Genomic DNA, 27,191 nt, shown 5'->3' with positions numbered 1-27,191 from the left:
AATAGATATAAACTTGTTAAATTTAAACGAAAGGGATTGTTACTCTACACTTACTCGGTATCATGTTTAATTAGGGAAAAATGTCTACTTGAATTTTTATACAATGGTAGCCTGCGAAAAGCTACATCCCTGAATTTTGCCATACTGTACGTGAAACCTCACCTCGGAACGAGCAGCCTATCAGGCAGCTCTCAGGCGTGGGCTGGCATTCCATTCATTTGGGCTGCTGTCGTTGAAGATTTTCACGTTCGATCACGCGGACCGGACGGCGCAGGGCCACTTCATCGCGACCCCTAGAGAACCATCGCTCGAAGAAAGAACGGTGAGGTAAGAGCAGGGATAGGGGAGAAAGTGAGACGGAGCTACGAAAAGGCCCTCTCTCTGCTCGGTGTCGGTGGCCTTCGACGAGCTGAAAACGAATTTCGATTCGATTGCGTGGGAACGCGATAAGGTGAGCGTACTACACCGTCCTTGATGCTACACGCTCGTTTCGATCAATTGCGACCGAGAATTTACGTAAGAATCTACAGCAAATCTCCGTCTACCGATCCCCGTTACGTTTGCGTTTTTTAATGTTTGTTCATAAATCCTGTTGAACTGACATAGCCGACCATTCTGAAAATAAACGACGTATTTATTGTACAGCTTTTATTAGAAATCCGACATTAGAACACAAATTATAGTTAAATAGTCTATTATGATAATAAAGCTTGCAGATTCCATCAAACAATTTATATACTACAATAAGAATACCCTATACATACCTATGTATTGGACTGGATATTCAATATTAGAATACTCAGGCTTATAAATTCCATTAAACAGTGTGTTATAGTAATCTTAAAACGTGGGTTGAACCCTATATTTAGCCAGAAACTACAATAGATGGGTTTGCAGTGTTATATCTGTCTTAAAGGGTAGTATCTTTCTAGTGCTAAAAAATATGCAATTGGAACTGCCGATGCATTGTCCTTAATTTTATAAATTTGCCTCGTTCCTATTGCTTTGTACAATTTTTCTAAATATTTAATTTGTAATTGCAGTACGAGATTAGGTCCGAAATACTTTGATAGAGCGTTTAACGATACCTTGTCCTTGTTAATGTTTTAAAGTTCTCGAATCTATCGATCACGATCTAAGAGTTTTACCAATTCCACGACATTCCTTCGAGCAATATATAAGTAGATACATTGATCATAATACAAGTTAATGACCGGCATGGACCTGCACTTTTCAACAATTCATCGCTAAACAGGCCTCCAATAAAGTGATTATCGATCGGTGGTCGGCAGTAGAGAGACCTGGGTAGAGGTAGATGCGGTATCATTATGGCAGTCACAGTGGTAATGTGTACGTTAAGATGACGTAAGTGATACCTGTTGATGACCTTAACAGGTGTGCATACTTAATAACACTGGCATTACGTATTTCGTGATGCAGTCGGAAGTCGCAGCGAGTTACTCAATCACGATTCTATAATACTTGTTGTTGATACGGCTGTGAAACTCTTTTCCCATGACTCCTAATCAATGCAGATTTACCAGGAAAAACTATCGTGAATTCCTCTCTAAAATCGTACTGAAAGACATATAAAATAGTAAATCTTGATCTAGGAAACGGTTAGCGAATATAGCTTTATTTTTAGGTAAAGGATGCATACTTTAAATAGACGTATCGATCAAGACTGAGTTTCGGCTCTGCCTGGCTAGATTCAAAGGAAACATCCGTTTCCAGGAATCTATCGCGTTACAAAGTAACTCGTGCAACGCGGTGTTTATTCGCATCTCCTGCAGGCTACCGAAGGAGGAAACCGATTATCGGGTTCACAGTGCCTCGCCAGATGCAATGTCGAACCGCGTTGCATACACACATCTGAATGTACGAACACTATCATAACCCTGGCAATACGCACCGGAAGTAATACTCGCTAGGCACTTGGCCGGGCATTAGTGCACGCACTACGCTAGCGTATATATGTATATATGTACGTATGTATATGGCACATACGCGAGCCGCTATGCACGTCGCTGCGTATGCGTATGATTACCACGAAAAGCGGCCCCAGGTTGACAGGAAATGGTTCGAGATAAGATAATGACGTCCCTCGCCTCTCCTACATCCGGCTGTTTTCTTCACCACTCGGACGTTGGAAGAGGTCCCTCGATCACGACCCGGGGACAGGTATCAACTTCGTTTCCAATTAAGAGAATCTAAAGAAAATTTTCTTGTACAAACTAGGTGGCAACATGGACAGAATACTCAGCAACGTGATAAAATAAATAATACCTGGATACTTCAAGGACGTTTCATCGTAACAAAAGAATGCTTAAAATAAAAAAAAAAAAAATGCTTTTCCATTAAAACGCCGAAATAAAATAAGGAAAATGGCGGACGAAGCGTAATCAAAATGATACCATCGGCCTGTACGACCCTCGACGAAAATAACCATCCGAGTCTTCTCGTAGATTTTTCAAAATATACAAGCGGAACAGCAGTGTAAACGTAACAGGCCTCCGTTGTGAATAATCGTATCCTGTTCTGGCCGATAAACAAAAGAGGAAAGATTTAAAATATCGTGCCAAAGATCAAAATGTTGTAATCTTAACGAGAATAACGATCATCCAAGCCGAACCTGATTAATATACGCTGCAATTAGTCATGCAAACATCATATAAAAGACGATCGATCACGTTCGATGGATCATCGGTGCATTCTTATAGGTTATACACGCAGACGGTTTCCCGCGCTTTACGTTCGATGAGAAATTCGAACACGAGGGTCGCCGGGGCCAATTCCTTGAATGATTCTCGAAACTGGTGCGCCCACATTCCTACAACCACATCAAATTGTCACGTTTACTATACAGCATGTAAAGAACGGTGCTCGCAGGACCTCCGCGTTGAACAGACAACAGTCGGTTAACAGAGGACACTGTAGACAATTTAATACATGTGATTACAATCGTAAATCTATCGTTCTTAAATGCACAACATACAAATGAACAGTATATAGTTAATAGCGAACCCTCGAACAACAGCTAGCTGAATTCTCTGATAACAAAATTTCCGTTCGAACGTGTACGGTTGTTCACTTTGAAAGTGGGCTTCAATTAATAGGATTTGAACGAGACTATAGATCGATAACAAAGTGGAGCAGACTATACCTGTCGAAATCTTCTACGATCTCTCTACATCTTTCCAATTTCGATTACAATTGTTTACAATTGCTTAATCACATCTTGTCATATTCTCTTAACGAATTTCGTTCAGCTGTGCCGAAAGGAAGCTGTTATGTTAATTAGATTGATTAGATGAACATGTTGCTTGACGGTTTGGCAGATCAAACTGGATGCAACTAATCCGAGGTGGCGCTAATCGACCCTTTAGCAACATTATTCTCCCGCGTTTATTACTTTTTTTCCATCGATCGTTTTTAATCACGATTAAAGCTGCCGAACGAAAGGGTGGTTTACACTTTTTAAGAATATTTTTAAGAATTCTCAATGTATTTGACGAGTTATTAGAATTAAACTGAATAATAAAAGGAGGGTACGTTGAGATTTCTTCACTTCCGTCTGTTCCGTTATTATTAATCAATTCGATCGTTACAATTGATTTTTCTTTAAAGTATCTCGTCCTTATAAGCTTCCATAAAACGTTTCAGATTAAAAAGGGACGGTGCTTTAAATTTTACGTGTATTAATCACGTTAATACCAAATATATATGTAAAGAATAAAGGTAAGCTATGTTCGCTACGGTGGTAATTTTCGCAGCTTCGTTTCCGGTTTCTTGGTCGGAGAAGAAGCTTTTCTTGCAGCGGTCCCGATTTTTTGCGATACAATCGTTGGAATTCGTTCTTAAACTGTAAGTGGTAAGTATTATTTTGTAACTTAGGCGTCAAATTTTCAAATGGCTGCTACATTCTCTGGTTAATTGACTTTTTTCTCGTTAATCACGAACGAACGCTTAAACTATTAACACTGTTTGATCGAAGGGGGGATCCTCCATTTCCGCCCTCTTCAGAAGAAGAAAGAAGCGAACGCGAGTTTTCGAATATTTTGCGATTAAATGTTCGAGTAGCGAACGATATGAGAGTTGAATACGATGAAAACGATTCGAATCCCATTTCTTGGATAATTATTCGGTAAGTAAAAAAAATTTTTTTAAAAATTTCCGTTATTCTTTCCGAGGTACTTCCAAGATGGCGTAAAATTTAAAAAGTACCTCCAATTTCCGTTAGTTAAAAGTAAGCTTGAATTTTTTGCATTATTAATGGCGAAACGATACAGTTATATTTTGATACTCTGCATTATACACTCTGAAATTGAAAAAAACTGTATGTAAATAGTAGAGTAAGTGGTATATCGGGTAACTAATATTTTATTCAAAGACGTTTATTGCTTCGCGGCTATTCCTGTTATTCGATCGATAACAGTAGGAGTGAAAAATCTTCTGCGTCTATTCCTTCGCTATCAATTATTGGTAGAAAATCTCGCAGCAGAAAAAAATAACTTTCACGGTACGTAATTAAGGTCACGATGATTAATATAAAGCAGCCGTGAGTAATATGCGAATCAGATACGACGTACCAAATATTTACGCCCTCGATTATCTTAAGTGGAAAATTTGGTATTTAACGTGGTGTATCTATACAGGTTGATTAACAAGAAAATGTCTAATAAAAGTAATAATATTGGTAATCGTAGGAAGAAAGATTGCTTATCGCTAGAATAGTGCAAAAAAATGGGGAACAGAGGTGAATAATTTTTTGCCAAGATAAAAGATAATAGATGAGTGGTTTTAATTAGGGATTCTTGTTATAGGATACATAGGATACAGGAATACTTGTTGTACAGCGGCTTGTCGTGTAGAAGTAACGCGCCAATATAGAACACGCCGGTACAAACTGGTAGGTGGTGAAGTAAAATAATCAATGAAAAGGCGAACAGAATCAGGGGGGAGAAAGCGAAAAGAGCTTTACACGGTTCGCGCCCACGCGGGCCTACGGGCTCGCGTTATTATCCCGTGCTGTTTTTGTTCTTCTTTTCTAGCAGAGGAAGAGATCGTTTCAAAAATTAGAGCGGCGGTTCCTATACAGTCGTCGATTTTATGGGAGCGATTGTGATATTGCTTTCACTCGCGAAAGTAATTACGTGAATTGTCGAGATAAGATATAGAGAAACGATGAAAAATGAAACAATGGTATTAAATAACTGTTGACGTTTAGAATTTAATAAGAATTTCACCCGAAATTTATGGTAATACATGTATTAGTTGTTTACTAAGATAGAATTGTATTTGTTTTTTTCTTCAGGTACGTTGGAATAAATTAAAAAAATTAAGATGCATACAAGGATAGATGAGTCATCGCCACGAAAGGAGTAAGAATGAATGTGCATAGTATGGTCGTGGTCTGAATGGATCAAGGTCCGATGCACGCGCACGGAACGCGAGGCAGAGAGTGGTTCATTGATTTTGAGGTGTAACGACGCTACGCTGAAGTTTATTGCTCGCGGAACAAGAACACGATTCTGCTCAACCCATACGTTTCTCATCTAACGAGTCAACGGGTTCGCGCTTTTTCCAAGAATTCTGCTCAAATGCTCTACAGCTACCAGTTAATTACTTTCATCGACGGAAGTCAGCATTTACGACGATTGCCTCGCCGCCAATTTGTACTAATTCGGTGAACGAACCGCTGTCCCTCGAAACTCGCACAATAGGGTGTTCAGGGTAGTTCGATCAAAGTATCATGGGAGCTTAAAAAAAGCATTTTAATTGTTAGAATTTTAATTATAGTTCTTAGAACGTGAATTGTTTTAAATTAAGCAAACAACTCAAATGATGCAAATTTTATACAGTCCAAAAAATACGTGGGTTTATCTAAACTGATGGATCGTTGGAAAGCATTAAATTCTCGTACTAACGCAACGCAGAACTTGCTACGTAATGGGTATCTGGTTTTTTACATATAAACTGTGCCAGTCGCATTTACTTTTACGATTCTCGAGGAAAAACACGTTCAATTTTGAAATTTCTTTGTGAAGGTTGTTAATTACTTATTTATAGACAATAATAAGATAATCAGTCATGATAAGAATTCAGACTAAATGAAAAATATATACCTTGATTAGATGACTCGTTCGATAAAAATTCTCAGATCCGAATAATTGGAGAACAGAGATCATCTATTTTCTTCGGAATTTTCGTTCAGAATATGCATCATGCAATTAACTACTGGATAGACGGATATATTTGTCCGTCTTGGAATATCGATTTTAGTCTAAATATTTCCAGTATTAATAATAAACTGATAGAGCAGTTTTTAGACGATCGATTTATGCTGAAGGAAAGTACCTTAACGATTTTAGAAGTATCTTTACAATACACAGCACATTATTTAACAAACATTTCTGTATAAATAATTTCAGAAATGAATTAATAGTCACTTCATCGGATTACAATAATAACAAAAATAAAGTTTTAATTATACTTACCGATGGAACATCCTCTTGTGGATATTCTCAGTGTTATAGATGGAGCTTGTGGTCACGTTTTCATACAGCGACCGACTGAGCTCGTTTTTCATTATTGATCATTTTTAGTGTCGATATTTAAAATTTTCGAACGACTATATACTCTTAGAATGATAACAAATAATTAATGAATGATGGGAGTCAGATTGATTTTTCTTTTTTATTTTTAGAGACACTTCTCTGTTGGTTTGATTATAGCGTTGCAAAGTAAGGATTACTTTAAAGCATCTGAGAGAGAATCGCAAAGTGCATCGGCTTGGCAGGCTTTAAAACTTCATTGCTCGTGTCTATTTTGCGAGTTTCTGAAATCTATCGCTTCAAAAAGTCACAATAATATAGACAAAAAGTCAAAGCCTACAAGCATGACACGATATGAATGTGTGTTGATGATGAAGCGATATTAAGCATGTTCCTTATCGATATCTAATATTGTACTTACAACGTTGTAACTTTAAAGAAATACTCTGCTTATTCATCTACGTTAACCCTTTAGGTATTTAAAGTGTATGTCTTCGTAAATGCAATGGAATGTGTAGGATAGTTGAAACGGGCGGGCGGTACGGCTGGGGCAACAAAATTGGTGAAAGAAACAGCTACAATCTGTCTAACACTGTGCCCTCTTGTACAGCCCTACCTAAAGGGTTAACAAAGCACTATTCAGAAATGAGAAGATAGCTAGCGAGATTGTACACTTTCGTTAGCCAACATCTAATCTCTGCATAGTACAGGGATCTCGTAAACATCTAATTTTTAATGAATTAAGACAGCGTGACGATTCAGCTATTTAGTTGTTTCATTTTACGGTTTGTTTGGTGCACTCCTAAGTCTCTTAGGTGTGGTATACCGAATACATAGGAACACCAATGCAACCAGTACACTAACAATAGCTATTCCTATTCCTAGCCAGAGTTCTCCTCTTACATTGAACCCGTCCAGCGCAATTTCATACATCGCCAGAGCGCCGTCGGGTGGTTCGCAGGCTGCCTGAACTATAATGTCCTGCTTCTGGATTTGTTTTGGTTTGCAGTTGGTCAGTTTATTCATGACCTCTGTTTGGTGAAGCGGTGGTAACAGTAGAGACAGGGACCACTGCATCGGACTAATCTTCTGATACCAGCTTGGCAAGTTTTCTAGGTGTAAAGACACACCTCCGGCCAAGGTCATCTCTCCGACCACGATACCAGAAAACAAAGAGGCCAAGTATGTCCATTTGCAAGTATGAGCGAATAGCGTGCAAATTAAATACTGCAGTATTAAATAGAGTAAGCCAATCCCAAGGTAGTTCCATAAAGAAGTCAAGTTTTCATCTGGCACCAAATGGAGTCCGGACATCGCGTAACCTGGTGCCAAGTATATTAAGTAAACTATGCACCAGGATATTACTCCACAGATGAGCTGCGAAGGAATAAGTCGATATAATAAATGGGGGGTGAAATATTACTGTACTGAAAATATTTATTGCGTCATAATTTTAGCGACATGATCAGCATAGAGTAATTTCTGTTCTTTACACCAGTACTGATAATAAGAGAGACGAATAGGATGCAATAAATATTTCCAATATTGTGCTTCCTTCGAAGAAACTTCACCTCTATTAGTATGTATACGAATCTCCCGTACAAGCCATCTTTAATGTCTCTTTCTACGTTCGGTCGGCAGTCTGCCACTTCGCAGATGGCTAGTAGAGTTAAGGGCCAGAATAGGATACCCAAGCTGGCATAGTGGAAGCCCACCCTGTCCCTGAGATGCAGGTTGGAGTCACCAGCGACATCCCAAAATATTGCACCAAGTAAAATGCTCAAAGAGGCGGAGATCACAATTTTTTTTAACAATCTGGTAAGCGTCCATGGCTGGCTGTAGATTAAAGTTCTCAGAAGTAATGCGTAGATTTGCGTGAACACATTAGGACTCGAAATGGTAGGGGGAAGTGTTCCAGGTGGACCAGGATCACTGAGACCTGGTAACCTGGTCCTTGCCAGTTCAGCCAGATGATCTATCCTTTGAGAGGACTCTAACATGGCTTCCGCGGACAGATCGTCCAGGGTAACTAAATCAACTGGAAGAAATTACATCATCGTAAGTTTTGGAGGACTACTACTGATTTGTCACGAATGTATTAAATAAAAATAAACGTCACGTACGATAATAATCCGAAGGGTTCTTAAATGGAGGACAGGGGAACTCTGCAAGCGCAAAATATGGCAACATATCTCTCCTGGGCCCAGAGTACATGATCCTCCCACCGGAGGCGAGGGTCACCCGCGAGACCATCGTCAAGATCTCATAGGTAGGCGGGTGTAAGGTTAACACCACTAACCTTTGACCCCTGCTTGCCCATTGCCTCAAATATTCCACTAAGAAAAAAGCATCGAAGATGTCCAAACCATGAGTGGGCCTGTCCAGTGCGAGAATATGCGAGTCTTGCAACAAACGACATGCCAGGGCTAATCTCCTCGCTTCGGAAGTGGTCAACGTGTTTACCAAACAGTGTTTGGTCGCTTCTAAACCGAGTTCCTGAAGAATCGCGTCAGCTTCCAGTTTGGAAGTGTTTGGGCCGCCTCGGAGAAGCTTATAGAAGCTTAACGTTTGTTGAGCAGTTAGCCCTGGACTTAGACTGTTTTCCGTAGATAAATACGCAACACGAGACCTAGAAAAATAATAAAATAAAAATAAATTTAAGTTTAATGATTCTCAATCCTTGGTACTATATGGAAGCTGCTGTACCTTAAGGATCTAGAAGATACGGATCTTCCATTGAGCAAAATATCTCCCCTCTTAATTCTTTTCCTTCCCGCAATGGTTTCTATAATTTGTTTTCCTTCTTTTTCTGTAGTAGCCATGATCGCTAACACTTCAGTCGCTCCAGCCTCTAAAGTGATTCCTCGTAAAAGAGGCAAACCGTCGGAGCCTGAAGCCTCCACTCCTCGCAACTGAAGATGAGGATGTTGCAGACAGGGTACGGGTCTTAAGGGCAGCGTATAATTCTCTGGGCCCAAAATACCATGTCCTGTGGATGAATATTTGAACTGAATATAAACGGGTCACGAAAAATATATGAGAGTACGTACCTCTTGGTTCATGAACGCCATACCCAGGATCTATAGGTGCAATACTATGTCTTCTATTCCCTCTGACACCTCCCTGAAGCAGATTCGCTTCGCTGACACTCCGTAACCTGGGATTCTCTCTCGAAACCGTCAACTGAGAGTGTGCGTGTTCTCTAGGGGCAGTGTGAACGTGTCTGAAATCAGGATCACTCCTAGCAGACCTCATGGCAGAGGTCCCGTGCGCGGAAGTCCCGGCGTGTGATATCCTACGGCCCTCCTCACTGGAATCGTAACCACTGGAGCCATCTCTGTTCCTAGAACTGGGAGGAAGGACCCTTGGAAGGCCAAATTTCAAATAAGTGTATGAATTGCTGGCCAAAGGACTCTTGGGCCCATATCTGGGATGCCTGAGAATACTCTGCACCGTGGAATCCCTCAACTGGAAATTTCCATAGGGAAGAGGAGATTTCTCTGCTGATCCAAGTGCTGAATCAGTGAAGTCGGAGTTTAAGTTTTGCCTGAAAGGACGATAAATTAATGAATTACGGTTTATTTCAGCGGCAACGCGAGGGATTGGAGACAGAATAAAAGGACACCTGTAAATGGACCAGGCGTGCAGATCCTCGCTTGCTGGTGGTTCCAAACCCCTAGTGTCTAGCGCTCCGGGCACCGAGTACCTCCGTTCCAGCTCCCACGCTTCCGAGCCCATGCTTTGTGGTGTCTAAACAGTTCAAGCGAGACTGAATGAAACACTCCGTAGATTGCATCACGTTCGCAATTCCAGCGGAGCCGCTGGGAAATATATGTAAGCAGTTTTGATTAGCGTTTATTCTAGCTGTAGTCAAACTAATTACTTAATGAAAAAAATTACGTGAATTATCATAAGTAAACGCTTTGTATCTGTTTGTTGACTAAGAGATAGAAAATTGAACGTAGCAAAAAGCACGCGTAGGCAATTAAGAAAAATATAATACTTCAATTAAAACGCGGATTGGAGTGTTTTAGCAAACAGTATGGTATTTAATGAAGGAAATGCTATACGTGAATTGTTCCACATGGATAGTGATAAACGCGTTCGTATGAAGTTGAAAGCACTGTGGTACATTCCATGGGCATGCGCGCACACTGTAAGAATAATCAGCCCTCTTTTGAAATACTCGCCACTAAGGACTCGAATTTCTCGCTTCCCAGACCCCGGTAATATACTGTGAAAGGATAGAATCTGGAATACAGGTTCTAAAACGAATGAAAGGAATTGCATCGATCTCGAGTCGATGAAACTTTTATAATATCGTATAAAGTTTCTTTTATCTCTTTAGGGTAAGCTGTATACATTTCTTGCGTGTGTACAATTTATTAAAATAACAATTTATTGTTAATCAAAAATGTAAGAAACAAGATTTAGTACGTTTAATTGCTTGGATATGTTCGAATGAAATATTTTCTCTTAATTATTGACTCTCATAAGTAGCAAAAAAGAGTTCCTTTGACTACAATATATTCAATCGTAATAAATATTATCTGCTTTCTTTTTCATAATGATATTACACATTTATTGACTCTCAGTTGGATACCAGATTACGCAAAATTATTACATCCTGGAACGAGTTCTGGCGCAGTTGCGTACATCTGACCGTTAATCGCCTTACTTTTTGCCATTTTAGACACACGCAACACGCTCTTACCATTAAACCGTTACTAAATTAATAAAACAGTATCCCCAACTAATTATTCAAATTAGTACATTCTTTTTAATGTATTTCCGAATCTTGAAAAATGATCAGAGATCGATTAAATTCGTCGATCAAAAAAATTTCCGCGTCGATTAAAAATTCTTACGTAACGGGAGAGTTCTAAATACTGCGGCAAATTATTTGAAGTCACATTCTTTCTCTCATTAGACACTTTTTTCAGCAACGACGCCGACGACGACCCATGCAGCTTTATCACGAGAGAACGTCATTGAATGGTACAGTGCAAACAATACCAATGTCTGTACGACAGGACGACAAACGTCGATTTTACGAGAATACGTCGCTTCGCGTCTCGGTGAGTACACAGAAAGTGCCATTTACTCGTGTACATTTAAGTGATAATGCCCATTGCGCGGATACACGTGGTCAAGAAAGGCTTCGCGACATACCTCTTAACGGTGTCGCTCGTGACGAACCTGAAAACAGGCGCAAAAATGTACGACATGGAATTTTCCTTATACTCTATCTTAAAAATATGAATTTCACGTTGAAATTCGCATTCCTATTTTAAATTATAAGAGGCGTTTTAAAGAGTTTAGAACTTGCAGTAAAAGTAGACACGGTATATCATTATAGTTAAAATTACGCGCCTGGAAACGTTCCAGAAAACTCAACTGAAAACTTAAGAAATAGACCCTTATATTTAAAAGTATTAATGATTCAACAGAAGCTACCGAACTGAAATTTATCGAGTAATGCCGATTACCAAACGCAATAATGCAATATGTTGAGGTAATACTGTTTTTATATCGGGTGGTCCATGCAAATGGCATTCGTCCACGTCAGATGCCATCACGGAAACATTTTTTCTCAGTTACCAAGTGGTTTCCCGTTAGATGTTGACTCACTGGCCGTGTGTTTGCACGAAACCGAGGATACTTCGGGCAGCTTCCTCAAACAAAGGATGTTTCTCTGATATCTCGCGACGAACCATCTTGTTTGGTCAGTTTCTTCTCTTTCCTCTCTTCAATGCACTTGTAGTTAAATAGTTTCTTTGTTGGACACCAAGATTGCAAAAATGGCAATTGTTCGTGACTGCGTTGAACAAAGGCCTAGTAGTACTCCATTGTTATTCGGTAATGGATCTTCTTCACTCGTAGAATCGTCTTCCACGCATTTCCAGTACCCGCTAAAATTGTTCCTCGTCATCGAATAACGGTCTGGTCGAAGTTATCCGGGATGCTGCGTTCTTGCACCACTAATCGTCCTTCTCCATAATCATCTGTCAACCGTGCTTCATTCATCAGTCGGCTGCAGAATAGACTAAAGTGTTTAAATTTTCATTTCCATTAGCCAAACTGGTCTTCTGAATTTGGAAATTCGTTGATCTGTATTCAACACCTTTAATGGAAAGTTCCTCCATAGGTTTTCTTACTCAAGTTAAAGTAAAGCGAGTCGTGAACTATAATATGTGCCCCTTGCTTTACATAACCATTTTTATAAAGCCAGACAACTATCTCCGAGTCGAATTAACTGTCCATTTGCGTATCCCGTTTCTACAGTATGTCATTTTTTCCCATTCCTTCCCGCGTTTCCGTAACGTGCAAATGTATTCAAGTTGCGCTTTGCGAAAAACACCGACATATCTTGAACTCATTCAAGCATGATCGCAGCCCCTTGTAGAAGGTGATAGTTAATTAATACGCGTCTGACGGTTCGGTGATTTTCATCGTCAACCGCTGGACGACATGCAAATTCACTTTTCAATCCACCGGGCATCAGACTTTCGTGATGAAAAGCGATAGTTTTATGCCAGCGGAACGACCACATTAAATAAATTATCTATCACGAATGTGCGTGTAACTTGATAAGCTGATAACGATCTTCTTTGTGCCTTCTAACAAGCTTTCTTTTTTCTTTTTTAGAAGAGTAAGATATTGTATCGGCCACTGTGCTGTTACTGTAACTGTTCTCATGGATTTAGAGAATTATGAGAGATTGGTGGCTAATAACTAGTATTTATTACGGTGAAATTCGAGGATCAGCTTCTTCCTTGTTATTTTATATCTGGTAACAACCATGTCTTTCTGTCCATTCGTTCTTAATGCAGAAAGTAATATTTCTTTCTATATGTGATGCTAATAAATAGATAATATAGTGTATCGCATTCATATGAGACAGGATTATTAATAGCAGTACCCTTTAGTACCATGTATGTTTAATTTAATAGCATATGGAGTTGACGTGTACTCTCTTTGTCCATCAAAACTGTTTTCTAGCCATCTGGTTGACTCGAATAGTTTAGGAAAACGATACTCTGGTTTCGAAATTTCTTCCGCTGGCTGTGAAATTGTCCCACGCACTAATTTCTACGAACATACCTCTCGATCTCGTATACACGCGACAGAGAGTGTGTCTTAATAATGAGTGGCCTGGATACCACGTGCATAAAACCGTGGAAAGCCCGCCGAATCGTCGAACAAACCGGCGTAATGATCGTTGAACGAACCTTGACACTAATGTCACTAAAAACGATACCGATACCAGCATGATTTGTACTGAAATTGGTTTTTGGTGGCGAAGCAGACTTTTTTGGAGTGCAATATACTTTAGATATATTCTTCTCTCCAATATTCTTTAGGTATGAAGTATTGAAGAAAGATAATTTAGACATTTTTTATTTGCTTGAAAAGAACTTTTTAGAAATAAAAAAAAACAATAACAATGAATAAAAATAATGTACTATATTTGGAAAGGTGTTAGAAGCAAGTAGACCAATTATGTATTGGCTGCTATTCTTCATTCTTTTTCCACGTATTCATGAATATGAAGTTTCTCCATCAACCTTCTTTAATATTCTATGTTTATTTCCGAAGAGTTCAATTATTTGTATTCGTTCCGCCACTGAGCCATGCGATAGAGTAAGGAACGCTTTGTGGAGGCGTGCACCGAGGTCAGTGCTGCCACTTTTTTCAATATTCCAAGTGGGTACGTTCGTCTGCCACGAGAAAGAGCTAATTAACATTGCAAATCGACCGAAGTATCGGCCATGGCACGTGTGAAAAAGTATAGAAGTACCACATGTCCTGTGCGCTCATTGAAATCTCCAGGCATGTGTCGTGCCCAAGCAATTCAGACATTCCACGAATCTCGATAAAACCAACAAACCTTCAATGAATACCACCCACGTCAAACCTTAACTTATTCATATTCTTCTATTCTATTTGGATCGCTAAAATTTGTAGGGATTGAAACAAATTTTCCAGAAAAGGAAACGCGATAATCAACAGATAATTTGTTGGAACAATTTCAAGCATAATCGTTCTTCGCGTAATTATAACACTATTATCGAGTCAGTGAAAGCATCGACAGTGAAATGAAAAGCATTAAGAGGAAAGTGCCGCCACGGAATATTAACCACGTTTGGTCCGTTCCTCCTCTTCACTTCCAGTATTTCATAAGTGGATAATTTATTAAAAGCAGAAACTTCCGGTTTAGATAAGAATTTTTCATAGAAAACGGTTCCTAATCACCTGTTGCTTTCACCGGGTACCCGGCAAACCTATCTCATTATGCAAAATCTGGTTTTCAGTCGTTGAACCATGACTGGTCATGGAATTAGAAGCATATGTAAGTAACAAGATGTTTCCTCGTGTTTTGTTTCTTACTACTACTTTTAATAAAAAATTCAACGTAAGACTTCTCTACGGTTACGAACGGTTCTGGCTATCGCTAGATAGACAATGTTGCAACCGTTCATGAATCACAGTCGTACTATTCTCACAAACAGTGAAAAAAAAAAAAATAATTCTCATTAGTCGATTTTTTTAGCAAAAATGAATCTCGCATGCGTCGATAGAGGCACGTGAACGTTGGATACCGCGCGTGCCACGAAACCTGATACATCGTCTTGACAATGACTCACCGGCGGTATTCAGGATGAGCTTTTAACCGAGCCTAGTAGAGTCAAGATAATGCTGCTCCTCCATCCTGATCACTTTACAGTCTTCCAGTTAGTCTCGTTGTTGTTCTTCTTACTGGTGACTCTGGAAGAACTTTGGAGATAAACACCGTGCTCGTCGGCTTAGAAATCGCACGGCAGGGCCCGCGAACGCATCACCCAATCCGCGATCGCGATACCGCAATGGCATCGGTATGTCCAACACCGAAGAGCCTTTTCTAAACGCTGCCTTCTGACAGACGTGCCTCCTGAACCTCCTGCCGACCCCCTCTCTGATTCTCTTCTTTCCACCGTAGTCTTTCAAGTTCGCAGTGGCGTGATTGCCGAAAACACGGGCCCTGTACTTCATTTATAGAGCATTCTTCGCTTATTTCAAATTATTCTCACTCCCTTATGATTACTTAACGCTATTTTCGGTTCATTAGTATCTAGACAATACAGAAAATCGTTTCATTATTAATTGAAAAAGTTTACAAGCTATTTTGGGCTTAGGAAACATATTATAGTTCCGTAAATGTTCACAGAACGATAATAATTCAGACTAAATCTATTTCGAAGTGCTGTAGTTAATAGGTAGGCTTTCGTGTTACTGTTGATGCTACATTTAGTCCATAATAATGATAATTTAGAGGGATTTCGGATTTGCGTACGATTCTGAAAACTGACATACCACAGGGAGGCCAAGATTAACGTGTACGCCTTTGTGCTACCACTGATGTTACCTTCCTCCCACCAGGCTTCTTTTAGAGGAGACATTCACCTCACGAAGCCAACTCCCAGCCAGGTATCGTTACCAATGGCTACATTTTACACGTAGCGTTCACTTCTCTAGCCACAGTGCTAGCCTATGCATCGTTTTGCGTATCCATCCTGTGTATCTTCTAGGATTATTTCTCATACTGTGATTAAATATTATTCTACGGGCGAAATTATTGTTTTTTCATTGTAATAAAGTCAGAGCACGGAATCCAAGTTCACGTTTCTGAACAAACCGTTATGAGATAACTCAAAGGTCTAAGATGATTCCAGCAGACTGTGCTCTCGACATCTCAAACGTCTTTCATTCTACCGCTGTAGTAATCGAAGGAAGTTGTTTGAGCAAGTCGGAACCCACTGCTGTGCTTAGAGATGTGTCTGCGCGAGTGCACGGTGGGGAGGTATTGGCGATTTTGGGTTCTAAGGGATCCGGAAAGAGGGCTTTACTCGATGTCATCGGTAAGACTACGATCGAACTGTGAATGCGATTAATCATCTGTCTGAAATCACTGAAATATTCCTCGTAATATTTTAGCTGGAAGGGCAGAAGGGGAGACACGGGGTAGAGTGACCCTGAACAACAATTTGTTGACCCCAGAGTTATTCAGACGACATGGTGGATACGTTGCACATAGGTGTCACTTATTGCCCAGTTTAACAGTGCGACAGACATTGACTTATGCTACATGGTTGGCAAATTTAGGCAACAGGGAGGCTAGGGTGCGTCAAACCTTAGCTGATCTTGCTTTGTCACAAGTTGCAAATAGATCAGTGAATGATCTCACGAAGCCAGAATATAGGCGATTGATGTTGGGGGTACAGTTGGCTAAAGATCCTACATTGTTGCTCTTGGATGAACCCACATGGGATACTGACCCCTTGAACACGTATCTAATAGTTTCTATGCTTTGGTCGTATGCAACTAGAAGAGGGTCCATCGTTGTTCTAACAATGGAGACCCCTAGGTCAGATGTGCTGCCTTTTGTCAGTCGTGTGACTCTCTTATGTTTAGGGGCAGTGGTCTACTCAGGGCCAACCAGGAGTATGTTGGATTACTTTACTTACATTGGATTTCCATGTCCTGAACTAGAGAACCCTCTGATGTATTATTGTAAGTACTTGGCGAGGGATAAAAAGATTTGATAATCGTATTGTCATTTAACAATGATGGCTTTAGTGTGTCTGTCAACTGTCGATCGTCGCTCCAGAGATCGTTTCTTGGAATCCAACCAGCAAATATCCGTCTTGGTTGAGAAATTCAAGGCTGAGGGTGTTATTTATATGAAGGAAGCACCCCAAGTGCCAACCAATGTGAAAGACACACCCCTAGGGATTATGCATAAAGGTCTAGGGCGTGGGATTAAGCCAGGATGTTTTTCCACCCTGCTTGCTCTTTATTTGTACGTTTTTGCAAATATGAGCTACCTGTTTTATTTCTGAGTAATCAGTATAACATTCACATTTTAGAAGGAGCGTGGCAGTAACATTTGCCTTCAATAAGTCTGGTTTAGGGCATTTTGCTACTAGGCTATTATTATTACCATTTTCTGTAGCCTTAATGAGTATTCTGTATTCGCATTCAACACCTGTACAGTCGAGGGTGTTCTTACAAACAGGTGGCTTAGTCTTCAACGTGTTGACCTTGTTCTATGTTGCTGGAATAGCATGTACAGCTTTGCTCTGTAAGTTCTTTTTACAAGGTGAATTCACAAAAACCAAAGCTTAATATTCGTCAATCGTAAAGTTCCAGGATATCGAGCCAGATACTACCAAGAAAAACGAGAAGGTTTATATGGCGGCGCAATGTTCTTGACCGCATATGCATTATTAAGCTTTCCATTAAGTTTCGTGTCAACTATGATCACAATTGGTATTTTGATACCAATCTTGGAAATGGATTTATCCACCTGGGCTTATGCCTGTGGTGTTCTCTGGGCCAGCTACGTAGCAGCTGAACAAGTAACTGTTGCAGTGCTGATGGTCGTTGGCAGACCAATCACTGGTGCGATAACGGTCTTGTATATGACCTTGACATCTCTGGTGATCGCATCTGGAGCCATCAGAAGTCTAAAAGCTTTACCTTATTGGCTTGCGGCAGTTTCTACCGCGTTACCCGCGAGATACGCCTCGTTAGCTTTGAATCAATTGGCCATCGATGTGCACACATTTGCAAATTTGCATTACAATGAGAGCTTCGCGTGCCCTGGTATACCAGAATTGTGTAGATACCCGGACGGCAGATCTTACTTAATAGAACGTTTCACACGCGAAGGTGAAAATATCTCGGAAGTGCTGAACGTTAACTTGAACTTATTGATCTCATTAGCTTTTGCTATTGGACTGAGTATATTAAATAGCGTTCTGTATTTGTTGCCACTTCCAGCGAAGGTGAAGGCCAAATTCAGAGAGTAATTTGTTTATCTATAGCAAAACTTAGAACGATAAAACTGTAAGGAATTTATTATTTATTTAGCCCTAAAATATATATATATTAAGTATTATATTGCGTATCATAATAGATTTATGTAACATTTACAAGTAAACTTCACAGTTCTTAGAAATAACGACATCACCTTGTAATTTTACAATTAAGCTTATTCTTCTCTTGCCAAGGTTTAGATAGACCAAGTTTTTAAACGTTGAGTTTTGTTAGATTTTTAAAAAAGTTGAGGAACATATTTCTATTGACAGTCCTGTAAATTCACTTGACCCATTTCTTTAAGATCGTCAGTCACGGAAAATTCACAACCCGTAGAGCTGACAACGTCACTGATATCAATGTTAGGCGCAATTTCGATTAATTTCAATCCTTCTCCCTCGATTACTTCAAATACAGCCATATCTGTGATTATCAAATCGACGCATTGTTGACCTGAAATAAAAGAAGAAGAATAAATATCTTGCAAATTATTTTAGTATAAAATATTAGAATATGATATCAGTGTTACCTGTAACGGGCAATGTGCAACTTTTCAAAATTTTTGGGCTTCCATCTCTGGCTTTATGCTCCATAGTGACCACAACTTTTGTACTTGCAGCAGAAACTAAATCCATTGCTCCTCCCATTCCCTTCACCATAGTTCCTGGGATCATCCAGTTAGCAAGATCTCCATTCTCTGATACTTGCATGGCTCCAAGCATTGTCAGATTAATGTGACCTCTGATTGCGCAATAGAAAATAACAAGAATTTGAATTAATAGCATTCATAAGAGATTATTAAGTCATCATTTATCATAAATATTATAACTTTTCATATTCAATTATTTTATATTATAAGCACCCTCGAATCATGGCGAAACTTTCATCGCTGCTAAAGAAAGAGGCACCTGGTACGACTGTGACAGTTTCTTTCCCGGCATTTATTAAGTCCGGATCAACTTCTGACTCATCAGGGAAGGGACCAAGACCAAGGATACCATTTTCTGACTGCAATGTTACTTTCACATTTTTGGGAATATAATTGCAGGCGAGCATTGGTATACCAATTCCCAAATTAGCTGTAAAAGATCACTCGTGAAACGCTGTGTATTTTAATAGGATGCATTTGTGATATTTCAAATTCCTCACCGTACATTCCATCTTTGAACTCTAATGCGGCTCGCCTGATAATTCTGTCTCTTGCTTTGCCCGCTGGTGTCACTTTTTTGGGCTTCATGTTTTGTTTCGTGCATCGTTTCTAATTCCAACAGATAATAACGAATGTTGTACAATTTTTGTTTTATTTTTTGGTATACTTGTATTCTTTAAGAGAGTATATGTACCTCCATTCGTTTCTCGTATGAAGGACCCTTGACAATCCTATCTACAAAAATTCCTGGTAAATGTACATGGTCAGGATCCAGTTCACCAATTTCTAAAATTTCTTCGGCTTCAACAATGGTTATTTTAGCTGCTTTACACATTACTGGATTAAAATTTCTGGCTGATTTTCTAAAGATTAGATTTCCAGCTTTGTCTGCTTTCCATGCTTTTACAAGAGCAAAATCCCCTGTGATGGCAGTTTCCATGACATAGTTTCTGCCATTGAATTGCGCTACGTTTCTTGGCTCTCCAGATATCTCAGCATTTCCATTCTCATCATATTTGACAACAACATTACCCTCTTGAATTATTGTTCCATATGCTGTAGAGGTGTAAAAGGCTGGAATGCCAGCCCCACCTGCTCGGAGACGTTCTGCTAAAGTACCCTGCGTATTGTAAACACAATTAAAAATTACGATAGTTTATGATTTATAAGTTGAGGGATACTGGCTCAAAGTATAATAGTTAAAAGTTTTTGTTATTGCGATTAGTATCTACCTGAGGAGTTAATTCAACTTCTAACTTTCCTCCAAGGTATTGTTTCTCAAATTCAGGATTTTCACCAACATAGGAGGAGATCATTCTCTTAATCCTGTGTTCTTTTAGCAATATACCTAACCCAAAGTCTTCATTTCCTGCATTATTCGAAACAACAGTTAAATTTTTGGAACCACGTTTCAACACAGCTGCAATTAAGTTTTCAGGAATGCCACAAAGTCCAAATCCACCAACCAGGAGTTTAGCACCATCTGGCATATCTGATATTGCTTCTTCAACACTTTTGAATACCTTTCCATCCCCTACCGGTGATGTTAGCTTTGGGGACTCCTCCTCCGGTTCTGGGAGATTAGTTTTTATCGAAAAATTCACCGAACATACCTGATGAAAAAATATCCTATTTCATTAATCATCATAAAATAGGATTTGTAATTTCATATTGTTGCAGATTTATTCTAGTGTTAAAGAGGAAATAATATGACAATTATCCTATAATAACTACACAGCGTTTCAATTCTACATTAAACGTTAAAGAATGATACAGATCATACACACAGGTTATTCGGTATTTTTTAATGTCAATATTGCGTACCTTCGTGAACTTCCAGTTCTTATAACTATTCTTAGACTTCGTGTTAGCACGAAGTAATATACAACTGGCTCTAGTTATGGCAAAAACCATTTTGTATAAAAAAAAATGTACTTTCAACGCCCACGTCTGTACAGGTTAAAAGTGTCGCAGCACGGTTATTCAGCAAATTATATACACACAAACGTTGCAGATGCAACATCCACTGTTTACCCTTAGTGGTTGATTTTTATTGATCGATAAAATGCGGCAAAATTAAAACTGTTCAAAAACTATGCTTCACAGTTATATATCTGAAGATTGATATCAACCACTTAAAACAAACTGCTAGAGATCTTTTAAGTGTTTAATCTCTCAATGAGAAGCTTGTTTATCTTTTATATTCTACATTTCTATATTATCTGCTAGAGTGATGAGTAAATAATAAATGGAGCATAAATAAGATTAAATAACGATAAACGTAATGTATATGTGGGGATTCGAGTATTAATACAATTATTCCTAAATATATTTATTCTTTTTAGTTTTATATCATTTTAAACGTATATATAAATTGTACAAATTCTAAGTGCAAAGTCCTACTTTATTTCAATAATTTACAATTCAATTATTTATCCTTTATTTCTACATTACAGGTTTTAAGCTCGTGGTATATGCCGTGGGAGATAATTCCTTTTTGGCTCTTCTTTCCGTCCCGCCCCATTAATTGGCATAATTATCGATATCATCGATGTCTTCCAGCTCTGGCATCGGTAACAGCACCCCATAGTTCAATTACGAAATCATCGGTAAATCCAAAATCTTCTAAATCCGAATTATCGATCGCCTCTGCGAAATCGATACTGTTGCATTTGTCCTCGGCTAGTTCCCAAATTTGCGTAGCTATTTAAAACAGAAATAGAGATATCACCCGAAATTGTTAAGTACATTTGTTTAACGCATTCTTAAATAAATCTTGTGTACCTAGTTCTGTGTCGTAGATGCCCATAAAGCTCTCCAGGATCACATTAATCTTCTCTATACCTATGGTGGCAGCATCGTCCTTCTGTTAGTCAAGGGCCATAAAAGAAAGCCAATTTTTTTAATACTTCTTCTCGTATATAATTAATTTAGTTTGCTTGGATTATTTATAATTACCTTTTCTATAATCTGTGCACTTCCATCAGCTTTGAACCTAAGAGTTTCTTTACCGGTTCCATAACCAGATTTCTTCCCCTTCTTCGTATCTCCTCGCGGACCAATGTTAGCAAAACCATTTTTCAATGGTTCGACCAATCTTAACGTAAACGTGTCACCCTTGGGGATTTCTTTCAATATTTTTGCCACTTCAAAATGTCGTTTGCCAACCAGGCTGGTGGAGTTAATTTTTTCGAGGTGATCCCCAATTTGGATCATCTTTATCTTGTCGATCACAGAGCCTTCCTTAATACGTTTTATAAACGCATAGCCTGCACCGTTATCGGTTATGGTCAATCCGAGGGAGTCGTTTGCTTTCACTAGCTCTATCTCTTTGGGCCTTCCTGATAGAATGGAAAATTACAAATGGAATTAAAAAACGAGTAGCAGTTAAGTCGAAAGGTGTTGAAAGTATCACAACCTTTATTATGCGCAAATATAAAGTCTCCCACTCCTATCTGACCGCCCAATAACTCGGTCATCTCGATCTTGTGAGTATTCAGGGTACAGAAGAGTATCTGGAATTGTCGAAAATTGTTTCAGAATTTTTATCTGCATATTTATAGGGTTCGACATCTTTATATTTATGTTTTCCGTGAATTAGAATGCCTCAGACGTGATAAACCACGAATTAACTTTCACCGTGGTTTTCAAACAGTATTACGGAAGTGGGCATGATAGTGTCCCTGATTCGAATGACCCACTACATATACAACTTGTTTAACTTCTCTGGCAAATGCTGCTGGTGGCCTTTTACAACCAGTTATTGCATGGAAAAGTACAGGCAGCTTTGGTATCCGCCAGATCGGCTAAAGGCCATGGCCCGGAACCGACATTTCCGGTATCCGGGAAGCTCTCCCTGTGGAGAGCAGCCAGTAGTGTTGAAAGGTGAAAGAATTCTATTTATCGGCCTTAATTATTGTTACAAATTTACAAATAATCTCGTCGAACAGGAGAAAACCATGAGAAAATTCTTGAAAACTAATTATAGACGCAGAGACAATAGCAGCTAGATTTTTACGATAGATCCTAAGCTGTCAGACACGCTGCTCGAGATGCCAAATAAATTATCTTTCCCTCTCGTCAAACAAGATAACGTTGAGAATGATACCCACCTCTTCCATTGGTAAATCGTAGCACTCAGCTATTTTCTGATAAAGCTCGCGTACGTTACTGAAACCCGATATCAGTCCTGTGGGACTCCCGTGAGCTAGTTGACAATGGAACACCAAAGGCGGTTTAGAGACCTGGGAACACCGTCTTTGCCCTTGGTCATCGTTTCGTTGTTGGTCATGAGTTCTTTCGGTCCCTTCCTCATCATTTTCATTGCCATTTGCTTGACTGTGGTGGTTGTTATGATGTGCCCCACCGTTCAGAAACTTCTTGTCCGATATGGGGGATCTAGGGGCAGCACGCGCTTTGAACAACGGCATGCTTAGCTCTGCGGAACGGGAATATAATTGTTTTTTTTTTCTATTCGAATTACCGGGAAAAGTTTTTTACGGAATTTAAGTCATTTTAAATAGATATTTCGCTTTCTTAGCTGCTCCCGTTTGTTTCTACTACATGTTATTTATTTTAGTTGTTATTTATAACATACAGATTCCTTCACGACACTATTGGTACAAATAGCATTGTCGAATGCTTTTTTTCTGACCACTTAAATGTTTTCAGAGATATCACCATTGATGGAGAACGTACTACAGGCACAAAGATAAGGAGAGCAAGAAGTGGATAAGCAAACTGGGAGATATCTACAACAATTGTAAGGTAAAACGAAAATTTCGTAATTTAACAGTTCGATAAGATCCTACAGGAATCTCGAATAAACATTCATGATAACGAGAACAATGTTCTAAAAAATATGTAAATCGAGAATTTTAACTGATGCAATTATATATGTTAAATAGAAGTTCCATTAATCAGAGTACAATTAACTAAAAAATGCTCGTTTTGCTTAAAAATTGTTGAATTTAAACCGGTATAAAAATATCGATAGATGCGATCGATAGAAGAATCACGGTAAATGATGCTGGTTTAACGGATCGTTTGGCTAGCGTTGCAGTTCTTAGTCATATATTTCACCAGGCTGTTAGCTGCTCGATTGATTGTCCTCATAATAATTAGCATCTTTAACTAGATGTTACTTCGCATTCTGGACGCGTGGCAGACCAAAGACGATCTTTCTTCATCAAACTGCAAGATCTCTTACCTTTCCTCTTTCTTCTGTTGAGTAGAAAAGGACGTTATCGTGCGGGCGGAATGGAAATCAGTAGAGAAAAGAAAAACAGTATTCTCTCATGTCTGACGTGTACAGCTTCCCGGTCGACTGGCCGACAATCTGCTCTTATCGTAATAGTGAACGCCTCGTTTGATCGTTATCGAAATAATAATTTGCTGACCACGCGATTGTCTTGCTTCATCGTGGATCGTAGATCGAGTTTTCCCTCTCTTTCCAGCTTCAGAATTGTCTTGTATACTGTCGATTTCTACCTGGGATTCTCCCAAGTGGATTGAACAATTGTTTAACCGTGTTTGAAGCTATTTTATTAGCGAGATTCGTGCGGAACAATACTTGGAATATTTGGAAACGCGATTTCACGCGAACACGATCGCGACTCTCAGGAACGTACCTCCGCACTGTGGCTCCCTTATTCGAAACCCTTCCAATCTAACGGTCCCCCTCTCTCCTAAGAGGAGGAGTCAGAATATTGTAACCCAGTGATAGGCTCTGAAACACTTCGAGTCGCCTCGAATATGAATATGTGGCGAAAAATGTTGGTCTCTTCGAATATTACAATCTTGCAGGTCAAACATTTTTTCATTTCGATTTTCGAATATTCGATACCGTATTTCAAATTGCTTCGAAATTGCGATCGGAGTGTTCTGTTTTTCATTCAGAAGATTGTGGACACAATCGGTCGTAGAGTATGATACCAAGTCAATAAAGTTAAAACGATTCTTTTTATTTTATATAAGAAAAAGTATCACAAAGAACATATATTACAGAATAATAAAGTAATTATACAACTTGAGTATAAAATACTTCTGCACTGATGTAGAAGTGCAGTCATATAAAAATTTTTTTAGATTTCGAATGACGTATTTGTCGCATAACAATAACAACATTCTGGTAAAAGTAATCTAAATCGAGTTTTAAGTATACAAAGAGATTCTAAAAATTATGTCTAAACGTACTTTCGAAGAGTATTGTCGAAACGATCTTAGCTAACGATATAACAATGTGGCTTTCTCTTTCTATATGTTAAACAGTAACAATCACAGCGCACTTGTTAACGAATAAAAACGGAAATGCACTATGGAACATAGTCAGTCTGTGTAGAGATATAATCGTGTTTATACTACACCGTATGTATTAAATACTATATAGAAGTTCAAATATTTACTTCAATGGTGGGGCGAAGGAAGTATTATATTGAATGAAACATTTAAATATTATTGCTGCGCTAAGTGTAATTCCGGTTGGATAATAAATACTTTCCACACTTTGCCACAGTTTGACTTATGCTCCAGAGCTAAGTAGTTTCTCATTGGCACCAATAAATAGTCATAGGGATCGGTATTCAACTGATATTCTTGCATGGCTCTGTAAATAGCTTTGAACGGGGGCTGTTTCTGAGAATGAAACGTGCCTCTGGAACCGTGTAGAACTAAGGCACCTTCTTTCTCAGCTTTTGTGCAAACAGGCATGTACATACAATGATCAGGCCTGTAATTGTATCTGCAAGAATAAACGTACAGTTTCTCAGGATGATAATGGAATATAATATTTATTATATCTTGATCTCCCCATGTTATCTTCAATTTATACTCGTCGTGGATAGGTATCACATACTCTATCCATCTGAATTCTCTCATTCTTGTCAGATTCATTAGCATCACTCCAGAATTCACACCTAGCTTCCCATAATAGGGATGCTTAGCGAATCTATTGTACCAGCCTGTGTTGGGATCTTCGTGCTCAGGGCTCAGAGCTGCTAGTTGGCTGGAATTCATTTTCTTGAATTCGTCCCATATTTTCTCAGGTGGTGCCAAGAACAATGTATCCGTATCCACGTACAGAACTGCATCCGTATCATTCAATACTGACTGCAATATACAAAACGTATATGTGAATATTAATAGAATAATTGATTATTCTTCATATTAACCGAAACGTGAAATATTTACCGGTAGGAATAATCGTTGAGCCGCACAGGGTTTGAACAGCTTTTTCCACATAGTCGCATCGCTGCCCTCGGGGAATGTAATAGGTTTGACTAAAAAGTCAAAAGTTTTATTTGACAGCAGCTTCCACTCGGCTAATTTTTCATTAAAAGCAGGAATCAAGTTGCTTTCTGCCAGAATAATAAATTGTAGGGATCTGTTGGCAAAAACTAGGGCGGACTTAAGCATCGTCAGCGCTTCGTCCACTCTATCTCCGCAAACAACGACGCATATCGTCACCTCTCCTGTTACAGAAGCCGGTTGAATTTTCTTCGCGGCGATGGAAAGTGCGGTGGCTTCTTTAGTGGGTGCATCATAAATTTTATTCGAGAAATTGGTCAAATTCAGCAATATTATTAGCGCAACGAAGATAAGGCACAAGAAAAACAATTTGTACACAGATTTCATTGTTCTACCTTGTCGAATTTCACATGGTCAATCCAATTTTTGTCGTTTCACGATCGGTGGAAAATACTGCGAATGTATTTATCGTTCTCATGGTTTTTCGCCTCGTTTCTCATTTGAATGGTGGAAACTCTCAGATGGTTATTACATTTATAACCTTACCATAGAGAAACAACTATAGGTAACAAGTAGACACTATGTGTTTGATTTTTAGGTATACGAAGATACCATTTGGAAAAGGTTGTTGTTTATCTATGAAATGTAATAGTTTTCGTTAGATAATGTACAAAATCAGATTATAACCGTGTTAGTTGCGATATAGTCCGTGTTCCTCTGCTTTCGAAAATATCGATTAATGCGGTCCATCTTGACAACAGAACCAGTTTTTGACACCCACGTACGTTTTCGAAGCAATAGGCAATCACTATAGACAATTTGGCTATATTAAATTGAAATGTTCCCAACTCGTCATCGAAATCATTTTATTAATTAACAAGCAT

At 39.0% G+C, this 27,191-nt stretch overlaps 5 protein-coding genes and 1 long non-coding RNA gene across 10 annotated transcripts; 2 read left to right on the top strand and 4 right to left on the bottom strand.

The window, feature by feature from the left end:
• Nucleotides 1–6,677: 6,677 nt before the first annotated feature.
• Nucleotides 6,678–15,715, bottom strand: LOC143427659 (ATP-binding cassette sub-family G member 5). 2 transcript variants are annotated; one of them, XM_076901962.1, is made up of 7 exons: nucleotides 15,203–15,715; nucleotides 10,180–10,304; nucleotides 9,605–10,101; nucleotides 9,261–9,543; nucleotides 8,678–9,183; nucleotides 8,126–8,592; nucleotides 6,678–7,931 (listed from the first exon to the last, which is right to left on the bottom strand). In XM_076901962.1, exons 2-7 carry the CDS (start codon nucleotides 10,290–10,292, stop codon nucleotides 7,335–7,337), a joined length of 2,463 nt encoding a protein of 820 aa, XP_076758077.1. In that variant the 5' UTR covers nucleotides 10,293–10,304; nucleotides 15,203–15,715; the 3' UTR covers nucleotides 6,678–7,334. The 2 variants fall into 2 exon arrangements, with proteins under 2 accessions (XP_076758077.1, XP_076758076.1); XM_076901961.1 differs by lacking the exon at nucleotides 15,203–15,715 and adding an exon at nucleotides 11,727–11,753.
• Nucleotides 10,284–11,651, top strand: LOC143427671 (uncharacterized). The gene is made up of 3 exons (XR_013102340.1): nucleotides 10,284–10,388; nucleotides 10,775–10,903; nucleotides 11,498–11,651. It is a non-coding gene; the product is annotated as an uncharacterized LOC143427671 (long non-coding RNA).
• A 284-nt stretch (nucleotides 15,716–15,999) lies between the features above and the next one.
• LOC143427670 (ATP-binding cassette sub-family G member 5) lies at nucleotides 16,000–18,406 on the top strand. Its single transcript, XM_076901990.1, has 5 exons — nucleotides 16,000–16,453; nucleotides 16,530–17,105; nucleotides 17,172–17,394; nucleotides 17,462–17,676; nucleotides 17,739–18,406. The coding sequence occupies exons 1-5, from the start codon at nucleotides 16,258–16,260 to the stop codon at nucleotides 18,404–18,406; spliced, it is 1,878 nt and encodes a 625-aa protein (XP_076758105.1). The 5' UTR covers nucleotides 16,000–16,257.
• Scot (Succinyl-CoA:3-ketoacid CoA transferase) lies at nucleotides 17,388–21,047 on the bottom strand. Of its 2 annotated transcripts, XR_013102335.1 has the most exons (8): nucleotides 20,887–21,047; nucleotides 20,295–20,675; nucleotides 19,757–20,182; nucleotides 19,563–19,671; nucleotides 19,276–19,492; nucleotides 18,943–19,154; nucleotides 18,568–18,866; nucleotides 17,388–18,469 (listed from the first exon to the last, which is right to left on the bottom strand). XR_013102335.1 is itself a non-coding variant. In XM_076901971.1 (7 exons), the coding sequence occupies exons 1-7, from the start codon at nucleotides 20,974–20,976 to the stop codon at nucleotides 18,676–18,678; spliced, it is 1,626 nt and encodes a 541-aa protein (XP_076758086.1). In that variant the 5' UTR covers nucleotides 20,977–21,047; the 3' UTR covers nucleotides 18,487–18,675. The 2 variants fall into 2 exon arrangements, 1 of the variants encoding a protein (XP_076758086.1); XM_076901971.1 differs by lacking the exon at nucleotides 17,388–18,469 and having other exon boundaries at nucleotides 18,487–18,866.
• A 398-nt stretch (nucleotides 21,048–21,445) lies between these two features.
• Kermit (PDZ domain-containing protein GIPC-like protein kermit) lies at nucleotides 21,446–24,710 on the bottom strand. Its single transcript, XM_076901980.1, has 6 exons — nucleotides 24,272–24,710; nucleotides 23,175–23,500; nucleotides 22,481–22,577; nucleotides 22,021–22,403; nucleotides 21,847–21,928; nucleotides 21,446–21,765 (listed from the first exon to the last, which is right to left on the bottom strand). Exons 2-6 carry the CDS (start codon nucleotides 23,490–23,492, stop codon nucleotides 21,608–21,610), a joined length of 1,038 nt encoding a protein of 345 aa, XP_076758095.1. The 5' UTR covers nucleotides 23,493–23,500; nucleotides 24,272–24,710; the 3' UTR covers nucleotides 21,446–21,607.
• Nucleotides 24,711–25,004: 294 nt separating this feature from the next.
• On the bottom strand, nucleotides 25,005–27,055 carry Shams (glucoside xylosyltransferase 1 shams). Of its 3 annotated transcripts, XM_076901979.1 has the most exons (4): nucleotides 26,854–27,053; nucleotides 26,703–26,760; nucleotides 26,251–26,585; nucleotides 25,005–26,169 (listed from the first exon to the last, which is right to left on the bottom strand). In XM_076901979.1, exons 3-4 carry the CDS (start codon nucleotides 26,473–26,475, stop codon nucleotides 25,516–25,518), a joined length of 879 nt encoding a protein of 292 aa, XP_076758094.1. In that variant the 5' UTR covers nucleotides 26,476–26,585; nucleotides 26,703–26,760; nucleotides 26,854–27,053; the 3' UTR covers nucleotides 25,005–25,515. The 3 variants fall into 3 exon arrangements, with proteins under 3 accessions (XP_076758094.1, XP_076758092.1, XP_076758093.1); XM_076901977.1 differs by having other exon boundaries at nucleotides 26,251–26,760; nucleotides 26,854–27,055; XM_076901978.1 differs by having other exon boundaries at nucleotides 26,703–27,053.
• Between the last annotated feature and the right edge of the window lie 136 nt (nucleotides 27,056–27,191).

Source organism: Xylocopa sonorina, chromosome 9 (assembly GCF_050948175.1).
Source record: "Xylocopa sonorina isolate GNS202 chromosome 9, iyXylSono1_principal, whole genome shotgun sequence".
NCBI lineage: Eukaryota > Metazoa > Arthropoda > Insecta > Hymenoptera > Apidae > Xylocopa > Xylocopa sonorina.
The sequence above is the reverse complement of the archived record's forward strand: the minus strand, read 5'-3'. Positions and strand labels throughout refer to the sequence as shown.